General features: G+C 42.9%; 2 protein-coding genes across 8 annotated transcripts; one reads left to right on the top strand and one right to left on the bottom strand.

The window, feature by feature from the left end:
• Window positions 1-96: 96 nt before the first annotated feature.
• On the bottom strand, window positions 97-18,363 carry ropn1l (rhophilin associated tail protein 1-like). Of its 7 annotated transcripts, none has more exons than XR_011189838.1 (8): window positions 18,188-18,280; window positions 17,746-17,957; window positions 16,749-16,872; window positions 15,786-15,947; window positions 13,762-13,937; window positions 8,297-8,406; window positions 6,707-7,737; window positions 6,497-6,584 (listed from the first exon to the last, which is right to left on the bottom strand). XR_011189838.1 is itself a non-coding variant. In XM_015354977.2 (7 exons), the coding sequence occupies exons 2-7, from the start codon at window positions 17,874-17,876 to the stop codon at window positions 6,391-6,393; spliced, it is 897 nt and encodes a 298-aa protein (XP_015210463.2). In that variant the 5' UTR covers window positions 17,877-17,957; window positions 18,270-18,363; the 3' UTR covers window positions 6,101-6,390. The 7 variants fall into 7 exon arrangements, 5 of the variants coding, with proteins under 5 accessions (XP_069046947.1, XP_015210463.2, XP_015210462.2 ...); XR_011189839.1 differs by having other exon boundaries at window positions 6,505-6,584; window positions 6,735-7,737; XM_015354977.2 differs by lacking the exon at window positions 6,707-7,737 and having other exon boundaries at window positions 6,101-6,584; window positions 18,270-18,363.
• Window positions 18,364-18,374: 11 nt separating this feature from the next.
• Window positions 18,375-20,758, top strand: LOC102698091 (arylamine N-acetyltransferase, pineal gland isozyme NAT-10-like). Its single transcript, XM_006634595.3, has 2 exons — window positions 18,375-18,819; window positions 19,163-20,758. Exon 2 carries the CDS (start codon window positions 19,188-19,190, stop codon window positions 20,043-20,045), a length of 858 nt encoding a protein of 285 aa, XP_006634658.2. The 5' UTR covers window positions 18,375-18,819; window positions 19,163-19,187; the 3' UTR covers window positions 20,046-20,758.
• Window positions 20,759-22,156: the final 1,398 nt, after the last annotated feature.

Below are 22,156 nucleotides of genomic sequence, written 5' to 3'. Positions count from 1 at the left end.
GTTTTGGGGCAGAACTCTACTGCCTTCACACGCAGGCCTGGTGCAACATGTGCCCATTCAAGCTCAAGCTCTCTCAAGCTGTTAGGTGATTGCTTATCGAGAACAAGTCTGTGTCAGAGATTTCCATAGGATTCAATTCATGACTGACGTAGCCACACAAGTAAATTCTTATTACTCTCGTTAGTCTTGTTACTTGTATTGTTACTGCTCTGGTATCACACTGGCCTTGTGCTTCAGATCATGGTCCTGCTGAAAGGTGGATTTTTCTCCCAGTTTCAGGTCTGCAGCAGGTCTCCCTCTAAGATCGGCCAGTTCGTCGCTCCACCGATGTTCCCATCGGTCTTGGCAAGATTTCCAGTCCCTCCTGCTGACAAGCAGAACAACAACCTACCTGTAATACTACTGCCACCACACACTACCACAGTTTCACCTGTTGTTGCAGGTGAAGTACTATGTATCATTCCTCCATGGAGTGTTGTAGTGAAATTCACCACCCTATACTTTCCCTCAACAGTGTGTGTAGCGTGACAGTCAGGTGGACTTGTAATTCTAGCAGGATCAGGGCAAAAAGAGCTCTGCTCGTTCTGAAGCTGGAGAGGTACTGTACTTCCATGAACAGCTCATTTGAAATACTACACAATATGGAGGTGCCTCATCTTCATTGATAAATCATTCAAATTGATAAACAATTTGAGCAGAAAATTCACCACTGTTTTGAAGTACCAATTTCCTGTCTGTTGACAGCACAAAATGTATAGCTCTTTTGCTACTGACTCAGGCACATTTTCACTTACAAGATACCCTCCTGTAAATCGTGTGATTTATTTCACATTCTCTGTGGCAGCAAGACATATTTTTGTCCATGCAGACTTCCTCCAAAAAATTCTCCAGTTCCCTGAAAGGGTTGTGCAACAGTCTGGAAAAACAGAGTAGAAACACTTCCTGGACACACTCCACAAAAGGGCCTTTGCAGTGTCTCGGAGTCTTTACAGGGCTGTGTGATGGAGTTTGTTTAAATTGAAAGGGTAAGGAAATGAAAACACAAACAAATATGCGTGTTCAGGGGCATAGACATACATGTAAGCACACATGCAACCAGTTTTGCCACTGAAATACACAGGGAGACTATCCCAGCTGTACTCCTGTGTTTGACCTTAATCTGTCTCTGGCACAGCTTGCAGCCTGCACCGTATTAGCAGATGGGTAATCGGATTCAGCAGAAATTACTAGTACTCTTAAGTAGGTTATTTTCTCATTTTCCTTCTCTAGCAACCTTAAATAACACAGGCTGCAGTTTAAAACACATTTATTCATGTCTTTAATTGGGACGGACTGTGCTGTATGTCGCACGCAGGCAGCTCTGCAGCCCAGACCAGGTGGGTGTCTGCTGAGCTGAAAAGCAAACACAAAATGGCTTTGCTCCTCGTCTGCCACTGTCATATGCTGAGACAGGGAAGCTGAGCCTGACTGGTCTCCAGCTCAGCAGCTGGACTGGAGCAACTGGATATAAAACTGCACAGAGCACATCAAAAACAGGAAGTCTGGTCTTAGCACATCTTAAAAAAACATTTCTTCAGTTATTGAGCACTTAGGCCCTAAATATGAGAGTGAAATCCACCTTTTCCCAGAACCATGTCCTAACAGGTCAGACTGAAAGTGGCGCTAGCTTGTATCTGTCGTTTAAAACTCATTTGTCATATTCAACTTCTGTATTACCCACTAAATGCTGGAAACATGTAATGATTTTGATGTCAGTACTTTACCTGAGAAATGCAAACAAAAGGCCCTCTTAACCTTCGCGATTACAGAGGCTTGGGGGACAGACTAGTACTCTGTAATGGGATACTCACGACTCAGGGCACAGAAACACGTTACTCTTTCCATGTTACTTGTGCCATAGCTTGGGCCCACTAGTCTTCAGAAACTGCTCTCAGGAAGCTGTCAGGCTGTGCCAGCTGCTTACATTACAGGAGGAGAACAGAAAAACAGCTCAACAATTGCAAACTGCTGATATGAGGAGGCCCTTCCAGCCTGTTTGGTAGTTTATACCTTATTGATTTCAGGACCTTATCCTGTTGTTTCGAGAGAAAAGCCAGGAAATCGGCTTCAAAAACATCTTTATTGGACTTCATTGAACACCTTCTATACTCCTACAACCCTTTTTGTAAAGAAGTGCCTCCTGTTCTCGTGTTCCTCAAGTGCATTTCTACATATTGTCCTCTTGTGGCCTCTGGTTAGTGTTTCACTGTTCATATTGAGGTTGTACTGAGGCTGAAAACGTACAAACAGGAAGAAGCACATGTGGAAGTCTGGAACAAGCTAGCCAGCCATGTTGCTGAAGTTGTAACCCAGTTTTCTTTAAAGAAATGTCTGGATGAGTTACTGGTATCAATTCACACTTAACTGCCGAACAGACCAGAGGGACTGAAAGGCTCCACTTGTTTTCAATTGTGCTTTTCTTCTTATTACCCAGAAGGTCATGCTGGATCTTCAGCACTAATGTCTTAATTAATTGTGTTCACCATCCACTCATCACTCCAGAGGAAACGAGCAAAACACATTTGCTCTAAAACACAAACACTTTATCTTCCAATGGTGAGAAAAACCCAGAGAAGATGTGCCATCTGGGCCAGAACTACAGACAAGAGATTCCTCTCCTGCTCACCTGCATGAGTACGTGTGGATCTCTAACATACTTAATATTCCAAGTATCTTTTAAAAAAGATACTGGTAACAGTCAAGCAACTGCCTTCTCTGGCCTTTCAAGTTCTAATTGTTCCACCCAGAAAAGCACTACGACTCCGATCGAGTAATAGCAGGGAATATTAAAACACTACACATGTGCTACAAACGGCCAGGTTGAGGTGTGGTTATGATTTCTGAGACAGATGCTAATAATTTTTATTATTTGGGACAATGCTTCTTATTTGTAAACACTGCTGTTTCTGGGATTGAAAGGATAGAGTATACTACCTTCTCTATTAACTCTTTTTACCTGCTTTTTTCTGGTTTTAATGTGTGGAGCACTTAAATCTTTTAGAAAGAAGAAGTGAGCCCTTACTTTCACCATGAACAGTTAAAGATTCAAATTTTCAACTATACTACTTTAATTATTCATTTAGAACATTATTTTAATTTTTAATTGCAAAATTAAATGCAAGTAATGATATGAAACACCATAGAAATATCTCCTTCAAAGCTGTTGTTTTAAAATCCATATCATTTTCATTTCCCAGCTTTCCAGCTTTTCTTTGAATTGTATGGATATGAAATATCAAATACAGTGCAGTTTTCCAAAAATGTTGATCCAGAAGGTGAATAGCTGAACTATAACAGAATAAATATTAACAGAAAAGCAAGGTGCCACTGAAGACCGGCAAACCTGGGTAAAGCATTAACAATACGAAGGGCAAATGGACAATTTGCTAAGTCTTGTAATGGTATTACTACTTGCAGTAAGGTGAAATCATTCCAAGCTATTCTCCTATCCCCTTAGGTTAATCTCTAATCACCACCAGTTTAAGATTCACTGCTTTATGTGACAGTGAAATCAGCCTATTGCCTGACTGCTGGGTACAGAGTGGAACAGGTTTATATTTAGTATATTGAGAGAAAATTCTAAATAAAGAATACGTTTTCTAAAAATGGAGGATAGTGTTCAACAATGGCCAAGAGGTTTCCACCACCCTTCCATTCTGGATGAGGCTAATGTTCAACCCACCATGTTGGCTGCATGTTTCTGTCCTTCTGCTACATATGAGAGCCACGTACAATACAAATTCCTGCCAACTGACACACAACAGCACTGGAGAGCCTCTCTTTACAGAGTTACTCGACTCCTCCTCAGAGTGCGACCTGCCTGCGTACTCCTAAAAATATTTCTGATACACATTATCATCAGCATATGGTGGAAGCAGCTTGGAGCGGCGATTTTAACCATGGACATTAAGCCTTTGAAGTATTATAAAAGGATTACAACCTAGTGATTTCAGGCAGGATAAACTGAGGCACCCAATACAAATAATACTCAGGTGAACAGGAAACCATGTTCAGTTGTAATGCTCAGAAGTACCAAGACAGAGGCTCACAGGTACAGACTCCTATTGCTGCAGTATGAGCAGTGAGCACAGGTATGGCCAGCACTGAAATTATTCGTTCCACTTAAATGTATTAGCAGTCATACAATGGGCTGCTGTATAAATTCAGTTTCCTTTTGCCTTAGTTAATGCATAGCTGTGTTAGCGATGGAGACACCTGCTGTTCTGTACTGACGAATAGACAAAAGAATGTGGGAAAAATAGCCAGAAGCTACATCAGATTCCCATGACTTTGGTTTTGAGCACTTGCTCATCACTGCTGTGCTGGAGAGATTGAAAGTTTAGAATAAAAAAAATGCATGATGTGTTTAAAAGTTTGGCAGATTTTCTTAAGAATGACACAGGAAAGTTGCTATATTAAGTATCAGTTTATAAGATTTTTGCTTACCTGCTGATAAGCCACACAGAAATTCCCCAAAAAATGTGATTATGAATTATATTTGAAGGCCACTTAAATGCTTTCATTTCGAAACAGAAATCTGTCAAGAAACCTTAGCCAAGGGAAAAAAAATCTACTACTGCAAATTATATTCAGTACAGCAAGTTATCACAGACATGCATGTATAGCATATAACAGTTCTTGGTTTTATGATACAATACAGTTCTAATGATCCTCAGGGATATCTGAGAAGATGTACTGAATAGTGGCCTCATTATTAGAGAAGCTGGACCAGCTGGATGCTGTTGACAAGCTGAAAGGACCATTTGAGGAACACCTGAACGCCATGTTGGAAGAGTGGAGTTCACAGGTCAGGACAGAAAAATGCACAGATGAGCACAGCTAAGGAAGTGTGCAGCAGAGTGAGAGTGGGGCCAGGTGGCAAAATGTGATCGAAGAAATAACTCAACTCAAACTAAAAAAGCTATTTGGACAGGTTTCAGGGAGATTGTACAGTTGATGAACACTAAAACGGGCCATGAAATAGTTCTAATCAAAAGCAGTAAAGAAGCTGAAGGGGAAGAGATTAGATGTCTCCAAAAGGATTTTGAACAATCGGGGAGAAAAGCTCAGGAATTCGTAAGTGTTAAACTAAATGGTGTGAAAGCAGAACAGAGCAGCAGGCGAAGGGAAGAGAAAATGCTGAGAGACGGGAGGAATATTTTGTGTCTCTGTGTGAAACGGAGAGATGACAATAATACCAAGGTGTCTGGATGTGTTTGATGATAGAGGAGTGATGCTTGAATGCTGAGAGACGTTTATTTGTTTGGTAGCAGAAAAGGGTGCTGTGAAGGGTCTGAATAGAGGAATAATGGCTGGAGGATGGTTTATCAGCTGTAATGCTGGAAACTGGAGGTGACGAACAGCATCGTCTATTCCAGCTGTTCTGGACTTGATCTGGTGTGCCCCAAAGACTGGCGTAACATGGTCGTAGCACAGCTTCAGGGTGATGCGGAAATGACCAGAGTGATCAACAACAGGCCAGTCTGTAAGGGAGGACTGTCACGGCATGGTTGCACAGAGTGGTGGGAAAACCATCACTCATGCAGGTATCCATTAAAATGACCCATGAGTGGAGCACAGCGCTGTGGAAATGAAAAACAAAACACACTCCTGATGTGTATCCATGTGCATGTAGTTGCAGAAGGTGGGCAGAAGTGTTTGAGATGGTTTGGTCATTTGGAAAGACTGAGTGAGGAAAGTGTGAGAAAGACTACAAAAGAAAATTGTGTGATAGTCACAGTTCCACGCGGGGTCGTGCCCCCCGCCGCCCGTTCCGTCCCCACCTGGGGCACGAACCTGGGTCTCCGGCGTAACGCAACAGGGCACCAAGCGCGTGAGCTAAAGGAGACCTCCCTCAGCCCAGGCAGCTGAGGACCCTGCTACGCGCAGCGAGGGCGCTGACGTCACCACACCAGCTCCGCTACAATGGCAAAATGAAAATGCTAAGCAACGCCTTTCCCAACACTCCACTATACAGCTACAGTGGCACAAGAGTTCAGCGAAGTTTACAACTGCTGTATTTTTCTTTCAAGATCAAAAATCCTTGTACATTACCAAGAAGAAACAAGAAGAATAGTTTATTATTTTATATTATAAGGGCATCATAGTTTTAAAAAAGTCTTTACATTCTTTAAAGTTACATTTAAGTAATATATTATGCTTACAGTTATAAATTAATAAAATAAGTGTTTCCCTGAAACCAAAACGTGGTATTTTTCCCAAAGATCAGACTACATGCTTTTCCAATTCATGATCCACAGTTCAGTCTGGCCTTCTTAAACAGCAACACTGAGCTCTGCCTTGCTGTTTTCACTGTCCTTTTATTTGACTGGTCCCTTGTGTGCGTCTTCATTACACTATGTCGTTATTTGCTGGCTCCAATGTTGCCATTAAAGATCCAGAATTAAGCAGATTTTTTTCAGTTTTTGGGGAAACCAGACATTTCAGCAACATCTTGGAATGTGAAACTGATGCTTTACTCAGCGCCTTCGGGGCTGTTGGGACCGGTGAAGTTTGAGGGCTGCACCATTCCTTCTTGGCGTTTTCTGAAAAGAAAGAAGAAACTGCTTTGGCCTCTTGTTTTCTGTACTGTAGCAGCTGCATGGTGTAGCTGTAGTACAGTGGCGCCCTCGCAGCACAAGCACAGTCCAGCTGGAGGATCGCTAACCTGCGGGTCATCTAGAACACCGGTGCACCTGTGTCCTGCGGCACCCCTGGGGCCCGGGGTCTGGGGCTCAGAGGACCTGTGTCCCTGGCCCAGGGATGGTTCCTGTCACCCAAGACATCACTGATAATCATCCTCAAGGATCCCACTGCTCTTTGCCCAAAGGCGAGGACCCCTTCATCCACCAGCGAAGCGTAACGTCTGGGTGATGAGCACCAGGCATTCTGCTCTGGCAGCCCTGCTTCACAGCAGACGGAGACTTGAGAAATTAATTCACCCATGAAATCAAGGGTAAAGAATCAATCGACTTATTAACTTGTGGCAGATCGGCTCGTGCAAGCCCAGACACCAGGAGAACACCTTCCCTCTTATCATCAGTGCGATAGGACAGCACCTCCTAATACTACCAAACTAGTAATTCTATCATTAAAAAATAATTATACACTATATATCATAATTAGGCTGAAAAAAAAATCCTGTCTTTCAATGCCAATCCCAAACTGGAGATTAGTGAAGTTCTGCCTTCAGGACAGACTGCTTTTGGATGCAGAAGCATCTGAGAGTCCTGATGGTTGACTTTTGAGATGAGGCAGGTGAGGACCAGCTTCTGCAATGGGATTCAGATGACCTCCCTGTCAACAAAAGTCGTGTCTTGACTATTTTCCTTCCCGGGCATCACCTTGCATTAAAACATGCCTGGACTACTAAACAAAGAGGGCCTTAGGAAAGCTTCGATGTGGTTGACTAAGACAAAATCTAAGCATCTAGAAAAGGTTTATTCCAGGCTGAAAAGAGAAGAAAATAAACGCAACATTTCGGCTGTGTAGCCTTCTTCGAAACATTGCGTTTCTTTCCTTCTCTTTTCATTAGGGAATAAACCTTTACTTGTTCCTTGCGGCTGGCGCCTCCCTACTTGAACTAAGACCAGATCTGCCTCACAAAGAATTTCCTGAGAAATGCACCACATGAAATGGTCGACTCCTGTCACTCCTTTCATACTGTACTGTACTCTGCCTTGACCTGGGTGCAGATGTCTAAAGGAGACAAAATGTTACTCTGATTAATACACGTTCATAAAATAAGATAAGATCACTTTATTAGCCACATACAATTTCTTGCATGAGGAATTCGTCTTTTCGCATACAGCAGCTTGCTCTCCATGAGACACACAGACAGGGAGAGAAGCTTGGGGTCAGAGCACAGGGTCAGCCATTGTACGGCGCCCCTGGAGCAGTTAGGGTTAAGGGCCTTGCTCAGGAGCCAAACGGAGTAGGATTCCTCTGCCAGCCACGGAATATGAACCGGCAACCTTCCAGCCACAGGCGCAGATCCTTAGCCACAGTGCCACCACTCCACTCCTACTATAACTATTAAAGTTTTTAGAATTATCACGTCAATATAATTATACAAACATAAAGTAAGTCTATACTGTTCATTTCATTAGGAGTTAAGATCATTTCCAGTTACAAGGCAGACTTACAGTAGATGAAAAATATGTTTGTTAAGGTTTTCAAAGAAACATTTTCAAATCCTGACTGTTCCTACAGTTTCAAGACATCAGAGATGAGATACTGTAGTCTGGAAGAACCTTGCCTGTCTGCTCTGTCCTAGTGTCCTGCTCTCTGTACTGTCTCCTGCGTCTATCCAGCCTCCTCAGACCACTGACTGCTCGCAGTAGCTTCTGCAAACTCCAGGAGAAATATCTGAACAGAACACATAGCTTGTGCAGTATGGTTACTTAAGTGTCATTTAATTAACCAGTTTTCATATAAGACCCTTTTCTGCAGTTTTCCACCTTCTATATCACTCAATATCAATATTGGTAAACAGGCGCGATTTGGTACATAATCATTTTACACATAAACATTGGAACCGACAGCGAACAGCACAATGCAATCCGACTCATGCAACATTTTATAGAACATGGATTTCTGATGCTCGTTGATACTAACAACCTCACTCACCTGAAATGCATATAAAAGAAATGATGCCTTAACTACGAAATTACAGTGGAAGGAAATAAATACTGAGTAAAATTCAAACCTAGAAGGAAATGTTTCACATTGCACTCACACTGAAATTGTTTCTATAGGAGTTGTTAGTTATTGGAGTTACGGGTTGATAAAATGATATCATGTCCATCAAAGAAATGAGTTTAAAAAACCATGTTGCCATGTTGATGAAAACAAATTATCAGTACTTTGCAAATGGCTGCTCTTGAAAAAAGTGTACCAAATAAGAATTTACTCAAACTGTTTCCAGTGCCTGACTGCCACAGCAGTCTTAAGAATAATCTTGAATGAAGTAAATACCTTTGTATTTGAAAAAAAATAAGGGTAGTTAGCAAATGACTCTGTTATTTTAAAGCCATTTGAATTATGTGAAAATCACCTGTATATGGATATTGCTAACAGCTGTACAAAGGTTTTAAAAACCTGGATGTGGCTGCAGTCACACAGCTTTTTCACAAGCCTTTGTGAGAGTAAGGTGCTGGGCTGCACACAGCTCATTTGACAGATTGACAGGCTAATCTTTTCGCCTGATCAGTAGGAAAGCAGCATGCCTCCCTGTGTTAACACTGGGAACATCTGCACAGACCAGCTAGGAACTGCACTGTGATTAATCTTTTAAGACACCAACATGCAACACTCTGATCACAAGGGATGTGTCTACTGCTGTATTGACAGCCAAGAGAAGATGAACTTTGAATTTATTTTGCATAGTCACTCTCTGCAGGGTGGTGTAGTGGCGAGTCTGTGGCATCAATCGCTCATCACTAAATTGTGAGAGGCAACCGGAGGAAATACATCTTCATTTCACAAGCACAGCACTTGAAGGTTCAGCGAGGGATGCTGTGTGATGGCTCTGCCTGTCAAGACATCATTCCAAAATATCGTGGGAATGAGATCCGAGCTTTGAGTTGGGAGCCGCAAAATCTCGGCATTGTCTACGAACCAGCGACCAGGACAGCAAGGAGCACAGTGTGCTTTACTGCCATGCTGGAACACACAAGGCCTGCAGCCTCTTCGTCATCCTTCCCCTCAGGGCTCGAGACCAGCCGATGGGGAAACTGAAGCTGGGGTCCCCCTCATGTCCGCATGTGACCCAGGTCTCAGTACACAAAGAGAAGCTGGGAGAAGCCTTTAAACTGCTCTACTTAAGCTCCAAATGAGCTGCTCCATGTCATTAACAGCTCAGGACCAGGACCAGGGACCTCTGCTTTAAGGGATGACAGCGACGTGATGTTTTAAAAATACAGAAATGTTACTTTTTATAAAATGGTAGTTTTAAAAGCAGGACAACATGGGAACTAGCTAATTGCAATAGTGCACTTTATACAAATGACAGGTAATGTTACGTGTGCTGCAAAGGAGTAAAAGTGAATAGACACAGAAGGGACATACTGTACATCCAGGCTGTTAAGTGCAAGGAAGATGGTTTAAATACAACTGCCCACCAAAGCCACAAGGAACCAATAACTACAGTATGCAAACAAAATTAAAGACTTGGATAATTCAGACTTTCCATGCACTCCTTTGGTGTGGCTTAATCAATTCCAGCTGAAAACATTACGAGCTCCACAACAGATAGCACACCTACGCAATAGCATCTGTGTGTAATAAAACTTCCAGCATGCAACATAACAGCTTCTTAGATGAATTAATTATATGCAAGTGAAAAAGGACTAACCTTCACAACTTAGATTGATGTTCAGCAGTGAGCAGTCCTCAAGACAGCTGTCAGCAGCGCAGCACTCATCAGCTGACTAAGCCCAGTCTGACATGGGATCTGGGCTACTTTGCCGTTTTACATGTACATCTCTAACACAAAACTAGGAAATGTTGACAACGAATTCCCATGAATGCAAGCAATGGGCTTTCACAACTTTGATATGCAGACATGCATTTTGGGAATCTGCCAGCTGTCATTAATGATTTTCTGCCTTAAGGTACTGAGCAGTCTCCCCTTCTCAACACAATGCCATCAGTGCATTTTAGTTTCTTAATGCCAAAAACAAAGCCCACTAAAAACTGAGGAGGCACAAGGGATTTGAAATGAAATTGCATAGAAACTAAAAGTCAATACTTAGTAAATACTGTATCTTAATTTAAAGTTATGAAATAATTATCTTGCATTCACTGTTTTTGTAGCATATCACAATGCAGTACACTTGTAAAAATGAAGATTTCTTATTTTTCACTCCTGGTGTTCCCACAACCTTACAATGGGATACAACATCTGATCAATCACTGTTCTAGCCCAGAAACCTTGGAAAGCAGTGGCCTGGTGTGCCACAATATACAAATGGATAAAAAACACTACAGTCTTATTCCAGATTTTCAAAACATGGTGGCAATACGTCTGGGATACATGTCCCTTGGGAACATGGTATAGAGTGCACAGCTCCTTCCCCTTCCATTCCTGAATCTGAAATTATTTCATAATCTTCTTTTAACTTTTTTGTGTTAGTGGTTAGTGGTCTAAAGGTGGTCTCAGTTTTCGAATCAAACCAATTTGCCTACATACTGTATATAGTACAGAAAGAAACATTTCAATTCCAAGAGAACCAGACCCATGTTGTTTCTATGTATTTCTTCCTGCAGGATTTTATTTTATTCTTTACAAGGATAGGCTGCTCTCACTGTGAATAAACTAAAAACCCACCTCAGACATTACACTATCACCAGCAGGGTTTTTGTTTCATATAATGCTCTAGAGCAATTATCTCTTCTTTTAGGTTGGATACCAATACACTCTGAAATCTAGGTGCTATACATCCTTGAAGAGATACTTAGAAGATTTTGCCAAACAAGCTCACTCAAAAAACAAAAACCTATATTTATGTTTGAAAACATAGTAAGCTTTATGAAAATGTCAGTTTAAATGCACCTAGATTTTTAATAACTCCTTTTGACCTTTTCCTAGATACTGAATCCATACTGAAATACTTGCAGAACACATTTCACTCCATTTATTGACCTGTCTGAGTTTGTGACACACAAATGTCTTGTCTTGGTTATGCACTCATCTCCTGAAGATGGAAAAGCCTTATCGTCTGTGTGTTACAAAATGTATGCTTGTTAAAAGTGCATGACAAAAACACAAAGTTAAAGCAGTTTTATTCCAAGTGAAGGAACATCACAGGTCAGAGAACAAGAGAGGGAACAATCTGAGAGTCCATCCATCAACCCTCCCCAGACACCAGAAACACTCCCAGCTGGACTGTGCAGTGTGAAACTCCATCACAGCCCAGGCCTGGCTAAATAAATTTAACTGCACACGGTCTCATTTATCATAAATAATCTATATATTCTAACTGGTACACGCACAAAGCACTGCCATATTATAATGAGCAATCCCAACATGCTGGAATCAACCAGCCAGCCACATAGCAACATTGTATATGATCCATCTCATATTTTGTGATTAATTTCTATTATATGATCTGACAAGGCTGCCATTATAACATTTCTGAATAAATGTATTTATAAATGTATTTATTAAGTTCATTCAAGAGCAGTATGGGGATCCTGAATTTTTCAACAAGAACATGCCAGCCAGAATTCTGTGAGACAGACCCTTGAGCTAAAGAACTGAGTACTCTGCCAGGGCGAAGCTTATCTACTCTTATAGCATTGCTGTTGAAGACTGTTAGAGCTACAAAGACTGTTATCACCACCTTACAGTCCAGAATCAACAGCCTTTCAGAGATTTTTATGACTAAATAAATACATTTAAGTGCTGTAAATAGAGCACAACACTTTACAGCTCTGCACTTGTCAAGGACAGCTGTCTCTTATACGTCTAGATAAAGAAAATAAAAGTAACAAAATCACCTAAATCCAGAACAATGAAGAATGTTTGTGAAGAATGTGGAGAAACTGTTCTTGATATATTTTTTTCTGACAGACATGGACCCATACCACAACAGTTAATTGTATCAGTGGCTCTGTTTTAATTTGCATTAAGGTGTTCCATGAAACGGGACTGTCTCAGCTACCATCTCAGGCCACCTGCCCTGTCTGTTCCCTGCCTCTCCTTCTGTTCTTATCATGAATTCACTTTTTACGCCTGTAGAAATTTGACACTTGGATCACTCCATTCTGCTTGGCCCTGTGAGTCACAGAAAATCAAACATTAAAGCACATCCTTGCTACTATTTCAAACAATCCTCTAATCCTAAAGAAGCTGACAAATGATCTTCCAAAGCAATGCCATCTGTGAAGCATTTTCCAACTGAGGCCCAGGTGAACCAAGCCCATATTTCAAGCCCAGTGCTTTACCAGGGCTCTTTGTCATGGGACTTTTACACAAAGAAAACCTGTCATCACATACTGGGTCTGTGATCTGGGATTGGTGAGTGGGACGACGTGATTTTGTCCATACAGAAAGTAGTTATGTTACTTAGTTGTACAAAATTGAATACATAGTCGCATTACTAATGGTCACAAAAGCAAATAGCTTCATTAAAGGTAACAAGTGAAGATAGAGATAGCAGCAGAACACCTGGCTTTACTTGTGCTTTTACCTGCGTTGTTTGCTGTCTGCTAGGCAGATATTGATTCCAAAGACCAACAAAAGATTATTTTCTACTTGATTTATGCGAACAGATACAGCTGCACGGCCTGTCTTGTCCCCATGTCACAGCTACACAATCTTCAAGAGCGTCAGTCCCTCCCACTAAACAGGACTCAACCACATACAGAGGCTCTCAGAAATGAGAAGTGTCTGAGCTCAAAAGCTACTAACAAACATATCCTGCTGCTAACCTGAACAGACCTGTATGTGTGGTTTTGTGACTGTGTAATGACTTATTAGCTGACGTGAATACTTTGCCTATAATGTCTCCTCTAGAGGACTGAATTAAGGTCACTGTAAAACCCATTCTATATCAAGTTTCACAATTCCAGGTGAATATCCCATGCTCATTGCGAGCCATGATCCTTAGGCCACGTGTGTGTGATGCTGCATTATTCAGGAAGCTGTAAACCGTGTCCAGAAGGAGAGAGCTGCTCCTTGACGCGTGTGTTGGCCACAGTGTGGAGGGGTACACTCACACAGGCTCCTCAAGGCTGTGAAGGAAGCTGTCTATGTGCTCCTGCGGGACGTCCCCATCGAGCTGGGCCAGATAGGTGTAGAGGGTCACAAATGTGTCGAAGGGAATGCGGGCCGCTCCCCCCTCTGGGTCTTCGGTAAGGATCTCGCAGGCGTGCTTCAGAGCGCTGATGATCGTCTGGGGAAGGACAAAGCATGACACAGATCAACCGTCTGGCCCAAAGCTCCAATGCATTTCAAACATGTCTTTATCCAAAACATAAATGGGGATTTACAAGTTCTATTGTTAAAAAAAATGTTTTACAGTGACATAGCAAAGAGCAGTAATAAAATCTTTGACTTAAGCTGTGCACTGCCACTGTGTGGGGTGAGGTGGAACAACACCACTCCCAAGAGCTACGGCTTGAGACAAAATACATCCATGAATCATGTTTTAATTTTACAAATATGTTTTTCCCCTTTTGAGTAAGCAGCAGCCAACAGATTTTTTTTTTTAAAAGAAACTCAACACTATTTGACTAGTTGGTAAGGAATGGGCTCTGACAGTGTGAGTCACTTGGCATTAAAGAGAAAAAAAGTCATTATGGTCATCAAATTATACAGGAAAAAAAATTCTTCTTTAAATATCACAAGTTACACGAGTGGTGCTTGGAGCTCCCTGGGGCTTGAGCACTGCAATCTTATAGTTTCTGCTCCAGCCAAGTAAATTAGCTGAACTAATTACATGCTACACTAGTAATGTGGCATTGCTTGCAGGTTTGCAGTGGATAGCAATTAAAAGACAAGACCCACAAGGCTGCAGCTCACCAGTATCAGGGCCAAGAACCAATGGGTATAAAGATTTAGGCACTTTGCTTCAACAAATAACACTCAAGCAAAACTTTAAAAGCATGCACACTGCTGTAGGATTCCATTTAGTTTAATGTGCTTATGCTGTCCAAGTCAATAGCCCTGCTGTTTCACCCTTCCTGACGTCTCTCAGTGTAATCTTGCAATATTTAGAATATCAGTTTATCCCATCCATCTTCTGTTTTGTCCAATACGGAACCTGACCCTGAAAGCTTGTCAGTTTATATTACTTTAAATTAATTTACTTATTTCTTTTCACACTCTCCCAAGACTATCCTTTCATACTCTCAGCCTCTCTATATTCCTGCCAGCTCCCTAGCTGTCGGTCTGCTTTACGTTTCTTCCAGAGGCAATAAACTGGAGTCTGTAAACACTGCTGTGCCTTTAAGGCTTCTGTGCAGACTCCTCTCATGAAAACACTACTGAATCATTTAAAGGTGTTTTTCCAACCCAGGTCAATCTTAAAATCACCTCTGATTGCTAATGTAGAGCCTGATCCCTCTCAGCGCACTGAGCAGCCCTGTTTCTAGCACACCGCCACTTCTGGTCTCTGGTGGCCTGCCAGGTAACATGGTCTTCAGCAGTGATAATGCTTTCTATTTGCATAGTACTTTTCATTCAGAAGGGTCTATCAATCAGTTATTTTATCTGCTTTATTTTATTAGCAACCCTCACCGCAATCGACCACAGGGGGCTTTACAGAATTATACCACAGTTAACAATATAGCATCTGCAGACCAAATTGTGAAAACACAAGTGGAGAAAAAAACAGCTATCACACAGTACTGTAAGAGAAGCCTATATTTCTATTCCAGAAATATTATTTACCCACATACTCACTAAGGGTTTGGCTTATGTTGGATTTTTTTTTCCAAGGGCTCTCTCTCATGAAATAGTGTATACAAGGAAGACTAAATATTATTCAAGACACCAACCACCTACAATGGTTATATAATTCTAGATAAAAAAGCACTTTAAGAAAAAAATAGCAAAATTATGTATTCAGGAATCTGGAATTCGCACAAATGTAAGAGAGAAAATGTAATAGTAGTGAAGAACAATATTCTAATTCACACAATATGTCAATGTAGGTAGTGAAGTCAATTAACAACAGAACACAGTGCTGGCGTTGAGAAGCACTGTCATTCTCATGGGCCTCGTAATTCTGCATACATACCCCAGACAGAGCACTGCAGCCCAGAGCAAAGACTTTAATCCATTCAATGCTGGTGCCGAAGTTTCCCAGTCCCAGCAGACTGTCCAGCTGCTCCTTGGGCAGAGAGAGGTCTCGCCAACGGTCCTCCAGCTCTGCTTTAGTCACGTTTCCTTTTGGTCCAAGCTGGAAAAGTTACTTATTAGTTACAGCTTGGCAGTACTGGAGCTAACCTTCAATTCACTGTGTCTGAGTTTCTGTGTGAGGTGCTGTGTGAGACTGGAACACGCTACCCAGCCATGCTGTTGAAACTGATACCCTGGCCTCTTTCCAGAAACAGCTGGATGGGACCCTTAGCTACTAGAGTAACTACCAAACAGAGAAGATGTTTACAGGTGAGACGAGGCCATTCATCCTTTCTTATGTTCTTATCTTTTGAGTCCGGTGAAAATCTTTCGGGGTTTTCTTTGCTGAAGAAGCGTCAGTTGCCCCTCTGCATAGTGCATTGTCTGCAAACCTGATGTGCATGCTGATGAAAAGATGCACCTTCATGGTTGTTTCTGCACACTGAACATCACGCAGGACAGTAAGGATTACAATGAGCCAAGTCTTGTAGCACTTCTCTAGAGCACCTCATCTCACCAACATGTTTTGCTTTGTGTGGATTAACACATTTTTTTGTCCTTATTCAAGTTACAAATCAGATTTTTCATTGTCTAGCAGGGAAGCGCAGGCCTATCAAAGGCCCAGCTTTTATCTCAGTGAACAGACAAGACTGTGCCTTTCCTAATCTAGAGCCCTGCTTACTCCCCTCATACTGTCACAGCTTTCTGCAGCAGCTTGTAGAAATGGGCAAACTGACGACATTATTAGATTAGTAGAAAACAATGCAAAATCACACTTATCTTACTGAGGAACAGAAGAAAGACTTGAGTGTAATATAAAATATTATGTCTGCATAGTTCCATTTTTAAAAACACAGGCCACCTGTTTATGAAGGATCTTGAGGAGCCCTGGTGTGAGTCCTGTATCTGTCTTCTGTGTTGCTACTGGCATCTCAAGCCTTTCTTTAACAGGAAGTGGGTCACCTCTTGCTAGAGCAGAAAAATATCTAAAAAAAATAAACAAATAAATAAATCTAAAAAAATAAAAAAAATAAGTCCTTGAGAACTGAGAAATACTTATGACATTTGTTTTAATAAGTGTCCAAAAAAAACTTGTTTGTTTTTTTCATCTGCAGAGGTACATGAAGTTACATTTTAAACAACACACCAGACTGAGGGCAGCTCTTAAACTCAGAAACTGGTGCAGGGTCGACACCAACCACAAACTCCATATGACCTTTTAAGAGCTGGAAGCAAATAGAAAAATCTACCCCAAATATAAAACTGACATCGATCAGCCTGTGATGAAGAAAACAAAAACTAGAAGACAAGGATTTCCTCCAGGACTAAGGCTGGGAACCACTGGCTTAGAGCAGGAGTTCCTGGTCCTGGTGACCCACAGCTCTCAGTTACACACCTGAACCCTTAATAACAGGTTTAACTGTAGCAGCCCGACTGTGTGTAGGTCTATCCAAGCCTAGGTAACTAACAGGACCAGGACAGGGAAGCGCTCTCAGACACACCCCCTTGGTCATGTCCCGAGCGGCAGATGAAAGACACGGAAAGCAATGAAGTACGAAAGCAAACGGCGCGCGATGCAGCCTCAAGTCCTCCAGCTTCTCAAGGACAGGGAAAAGGCCCAATCTGTCCCATGGAGCGGATGATGGGGTCACTAAGGGCTCGGGCGGAAGGACACCCAGACACCCGCCAGAGTTGTGCCCCCATCTCTGGGTGAGGATGAGGCAGCTGCTGTCCTGGGGGGCTTCCATTCCACCCTGGGCTCGACTGAGCCCGTTCAGTGAAGCAGCAGCAGCTGGCTGCAGACCAGGCGCCATGACCCGCAGGCCCTGGGCGCTGGAGGGCTGCCGCCCCACACTTACGCTGCAGACCACTGAAGCACGTCGCTGGGCTGCGTCCTGATGGCGGCTTTGGTGAACTGCTTCAGGATGTCCGGGAGCTCCGGCGGGATGCTGATTTGCTGAGCGCAGAACATCGTGTCTGGAGGCGGCATGGCACCTGTCCGGGACAGCTCAGCAGCGGAGGAAACAGGCGCAGGGCGGGAGAGGGCGGCGGCAACACGCCTCCGGGCAAGCTACAACAACGACAACAGCAGCAACGGCATCTTTAACGCTGAGAGAAATGAAAAGGGGCTTCACCCGGATTCATGGTGTTTCAGAGCCAGTTTCTGGCTCAAAGGAGCCCGCAATGGTCAGTCATGTTTTGAGTTTATTCGGAAACTGCATTCCCTTGCTGGTATTCGTTGTAAAGTCCCTGTTTTCCATGCAAACCCAGTCATTAAAGTCGGCGCAATGTAAGACCTACCTGATACTAACAACAGCTCCAGAAGACGGAGGAGCAGGCAGACAGTTTCTGTCACTTTCCGCGGCAGCTCTTAACAGCTCACCTGGCAACCGCGTTGTTACCGAGCGGGGCGCTTAGCAACCCCGGAAGCCCCGGTCATGTGATCGATGACCCACGTTATCTGGCTCCTTCCGGTCCTGCCGTGTGATACGGTCTTCTTAAAGCCTATGGCGGAAAATACCTGGCCGCTGACTGGTGTCCGGTGTCCTGTACTGCAATATGAGCTCTCACTTCAGAGTGCTTCTATGACAAATTAACCTTGCTCATGCTGGGGCCATGTCCTCCTCGGTTCACACTCCTTCCTGCACGCGTCTTTGCAGCTAAAACGTCACGTTCAAATTGTGATTAAAAATGTAAACTCCTGTAGGATTTTAAACTGGACTCTCGAAAAAAAAACACAGTAGGTGCCGAATTCTGTAGAAAGAAACTGTATGTGGCACGACGAGAAAAAAAAGACTTAGTGATAAAAACTGCTCACTCCTTGTCCGCCTGGTTTTTGTTCCGTTTCGTGCCACCGGGTGGAAGCAGCCCTTTACTGACACAGGAAACAGCTCAGAAAGCCCAGCCAAGCTGAACTTTGTCACATGCTGCAGGTCTGTGCGTTACTGAACTAACATGTTATTTTAACGCGGTAGAATGAACAAATTCAAACTAACTTCGTGTTGGTAAGGGGTAGATTACTATGCGTTTACTATGGATAACGGAATTGTTTTGTAAGTTTGTTTTAAATGAGGGGATTCGATGTTTCGCAAAGGATTTTGTTTACGTTGAAAAGCTTTATACCGCACGCAATCGCTTCTAGTACGGGTGCCTTCTCAGATATGAGGTAGATGAGTCAAAATTAGCCCGTTTTTTAAATGGCCGATTATATAACTCAGTTTGACCTGAAATTGAAAGAGATTACCAAAACCAGTGGGATGTTTTGATCATTTTCAGATGTCCCTCGCTGTTCTGTGGTAGAATGGAGGCCGAGCAATACTTGCTAAGGATCGGCTGCTCCGGCCCGGTGTCACCAACGCTGGCCACACTGCAGCTCATCCACCACAAGCACCTGCTGTCTGTGCCCTTCGAGAACTTGACCATCCACTGCGGGGGGCAGATCCTGTTGGAGCTGCCCTGGATTTATGACAAAATCGTGACACAGCGCCGGGGCGGGTTCTGCTTCGAGAACAATGGGCTTTTCTCCTGGCTGCTGTCCCAGCTGGGGTTCGAGGTCACCCTCCTGTCCGCACAGGTCCGGAACAGCATCACTGGCCGCTACGGCCCCCCCTTTGACCACCTGATCATCCAGGTGGTCCTAGAGGGGCGCAGGTGGCTCTGCGACGTAGGCTTCGGAGCCGGGTTCCAGGTTCCTCTGTCACTGGAGACCGGAGAGCCCCAGCAGCAGGGAGATGGGCTGTATCGCGTCCGACACCGGGGGGAGACTCTCTTCCTGGAGACCGCGAGGGAGAAGCCGGGGGAAGGAGAGGGGGGAGAAGGCCAAGGGGCCTGGACAGAGCTGTACAAGTTTACCCTGCAGCCACGCCGCCTGGAGGAGTTCAAAGCGATGTGCTGGTACCATCAGAGCTCCCCCAGCTCGATCTTCTTCTGCAAGTCGCTCTGCTCCCTCCTGCTGCCCGGCGGCAGGCTCAGCTACATGGGCCGCAGGCTGATCACCACGCACTCTCCACCGGGGGAGGGAGGAAACGGGACGAGGACCGTAGTGGAGCTGTCCGACGGAAAGATCCCCGCTGTTCTGAGAGAGAGGTTCGGCATCGAGCTGCCCGGTCCCCTCACTCCAAAAGACGAGAACATAGTTCCACCTCCTCCCATTTACTAACACCAGCCACACCCCTGCTGCAGGAACACGCTGCGTATCGTTCTGATCAGCTTGGATAAAGCATGGTTACGCGACGAATCTGAAATACTGCTTTCCTTCTGAAGCACAATCAATAATGCTCCCTACACTAGCCAAGCCCATCGGCGAGTGTAGGTGAGGATCAAATATACTTTCAAGTGTAGTTTTAAAAAATGATTAAGAAATTCTTAAAACTAATCAAAATAGTCCTGTTTTATAACCTTCCCTCAATTGCCATTGTAAATATTTACACATGAAAGCCACTGCCTTGGGTCAGCAATAGACTTGTTTGTCGCCAGCCAGCAATTTCATTCTTGGGTCAGAAATGGTTTATCTTGTTGAAACGCAAAGTGGGGACAGGTTAAAAAAGTGATCGAACAGCTCTATAATAAACTCACGGTCCCGGCGAAAATGACAACAGAAGGCACACGCATCTTATGGTCATTGTTATTTAATACTGGTAATAAATTTAAAAATAAAGATTTTTGTTACATTTACATCTAAATTTTCAACATGATCCCAGCAGTGTGTGCTGTACATTCCAAACCGCTATGCAGAACAAACATGCTGGGTTTAAAAGGAATAAAAAAATAAAATCACATTGCTAGAATTCCTGAACAGTTTCTGGAGTTTGAGTACTGTTTGAGCTGAATAATTGCTTGCATGTATCCCTTCCTTGCTAGGGGGCATGCTTATCAAGAAAAGAAGGACAGCAATTCAAAAGCGGTGATTTTGTTCAGAAATGCAACCAGATAACCCAACTACCAAAAAGCTGACCCAACCATTGCACATCCTACCGTTGTGATAAGACTTTACAGTCATGCACTTTTAAATACACATATATAAATAGAGGAACACATTGTGCTGAAACTGTTGCCAACACAAAACGCAAAATGCCGAAGTATCACTGCTTCAGTGATGTCACTTATATACATTTAAGATACTATAAGGTCACTTGCTTAACCTGTGGAGTCAATGACACCTTTTGTGAATGCAATGCAGACCAAGCTGATCTTTATTCTAGAAATCCAAAACAGCCTTCAACTGACTTTAATCTTCTTACTGAAAGCTAAAACAGAAAAATCTGTCTGATCACGATACTGTTTTCTTTCTTGAAACAAAGCTGGTAGCCAGAATACTTCACTTGCCTCTTCCATTGCCTCCCATTAATTTTTAAGACAAGGTACGAAACATTTTCCCTCTGAAAGCATGCAGTGTGACATATCGCCAGTGCTTGTGGGTAACTATGCTTGCTGTTCAATGTCGTGGAGCTGCATGTGTGGCCAAGCAGGGTGAACTGAGATTCAATTCCAGCACCGGGCATTACGAAGCCCCACTATTCCATGTTCACATGTCGTTCCTTAACCACTGACGGCTAAATAAAAACTGAACCGTTAAAGAAGTTGGCAATTACAAAGCAGAACTGAAACAAAACACTGATGAGAATGTCACTCAGCAAAGTGGATGAAAGTCCTTTGTTCCACGGAGTCAGAAATAACGGTGATTTAATTCACGTACACAGCCAACATAAACCACAAGAGCCATTAAATGATGAAAAGCAAGGGAACATAGACCACAAATGTAAAACCAGCAGAATTTATCCTAATATTGTACATATCTAAAAATGTCCTTTTACAATTGTAAATAGTCTATATTTATGCCAACACATCATAAATGGACCTATGGATTTTAGTAAAAATATTTAAGTTTATTCAGCTATTGCTACATTACATTGTAATAATTTATAGATAGCCGTTTGTGCATCTGCTGAAAACAACATTTACAGGTAATGACAAAAAATGTTTAGTGTGCTAGTTTTTCAGCTCATGCTAGTGTTAAAGCTTTCTATCTTAAACATTAGAACTGTTTTTGAAATGCTTATTTGAAGAAATGTCATTAGCAGGCATTAGTCCCATACAATGTAGCTGTTACTTTGGACTGTGAATGACTAGTATGTTTTAAAAAGTAACAAGTAATATTTGATTTGCACTTTCATATTAAAGAAAACAAAGGGACACTGAGATTGTCTCGGTCACATGACAGTCCTGATAAGACTTAAATAAACCCCCCAAAAGTATGCAGCTACCCCACTT

The sequence above is a fragment of the Lepisosteus oculatus genome, chromosome 6, assembly GCF_040954835.1.
Source record: "Lepisosteus oculatus isolate fLepOcu1 chromosome 6, fLepOcu1.hap2, whole genome shotgun sequence".
NCBI lineage: Eukaryota > Metazoa > Chordata > Actinopteri > Semionotiformes > Lepisosteidae > Lepisosteus > Lepisosteus oculatus.
The sequence above is the reverse complement of the archived record's forward strand: the minus strand, read 5'-3'. Positions and strand labels throughout refer to the sequence as shown.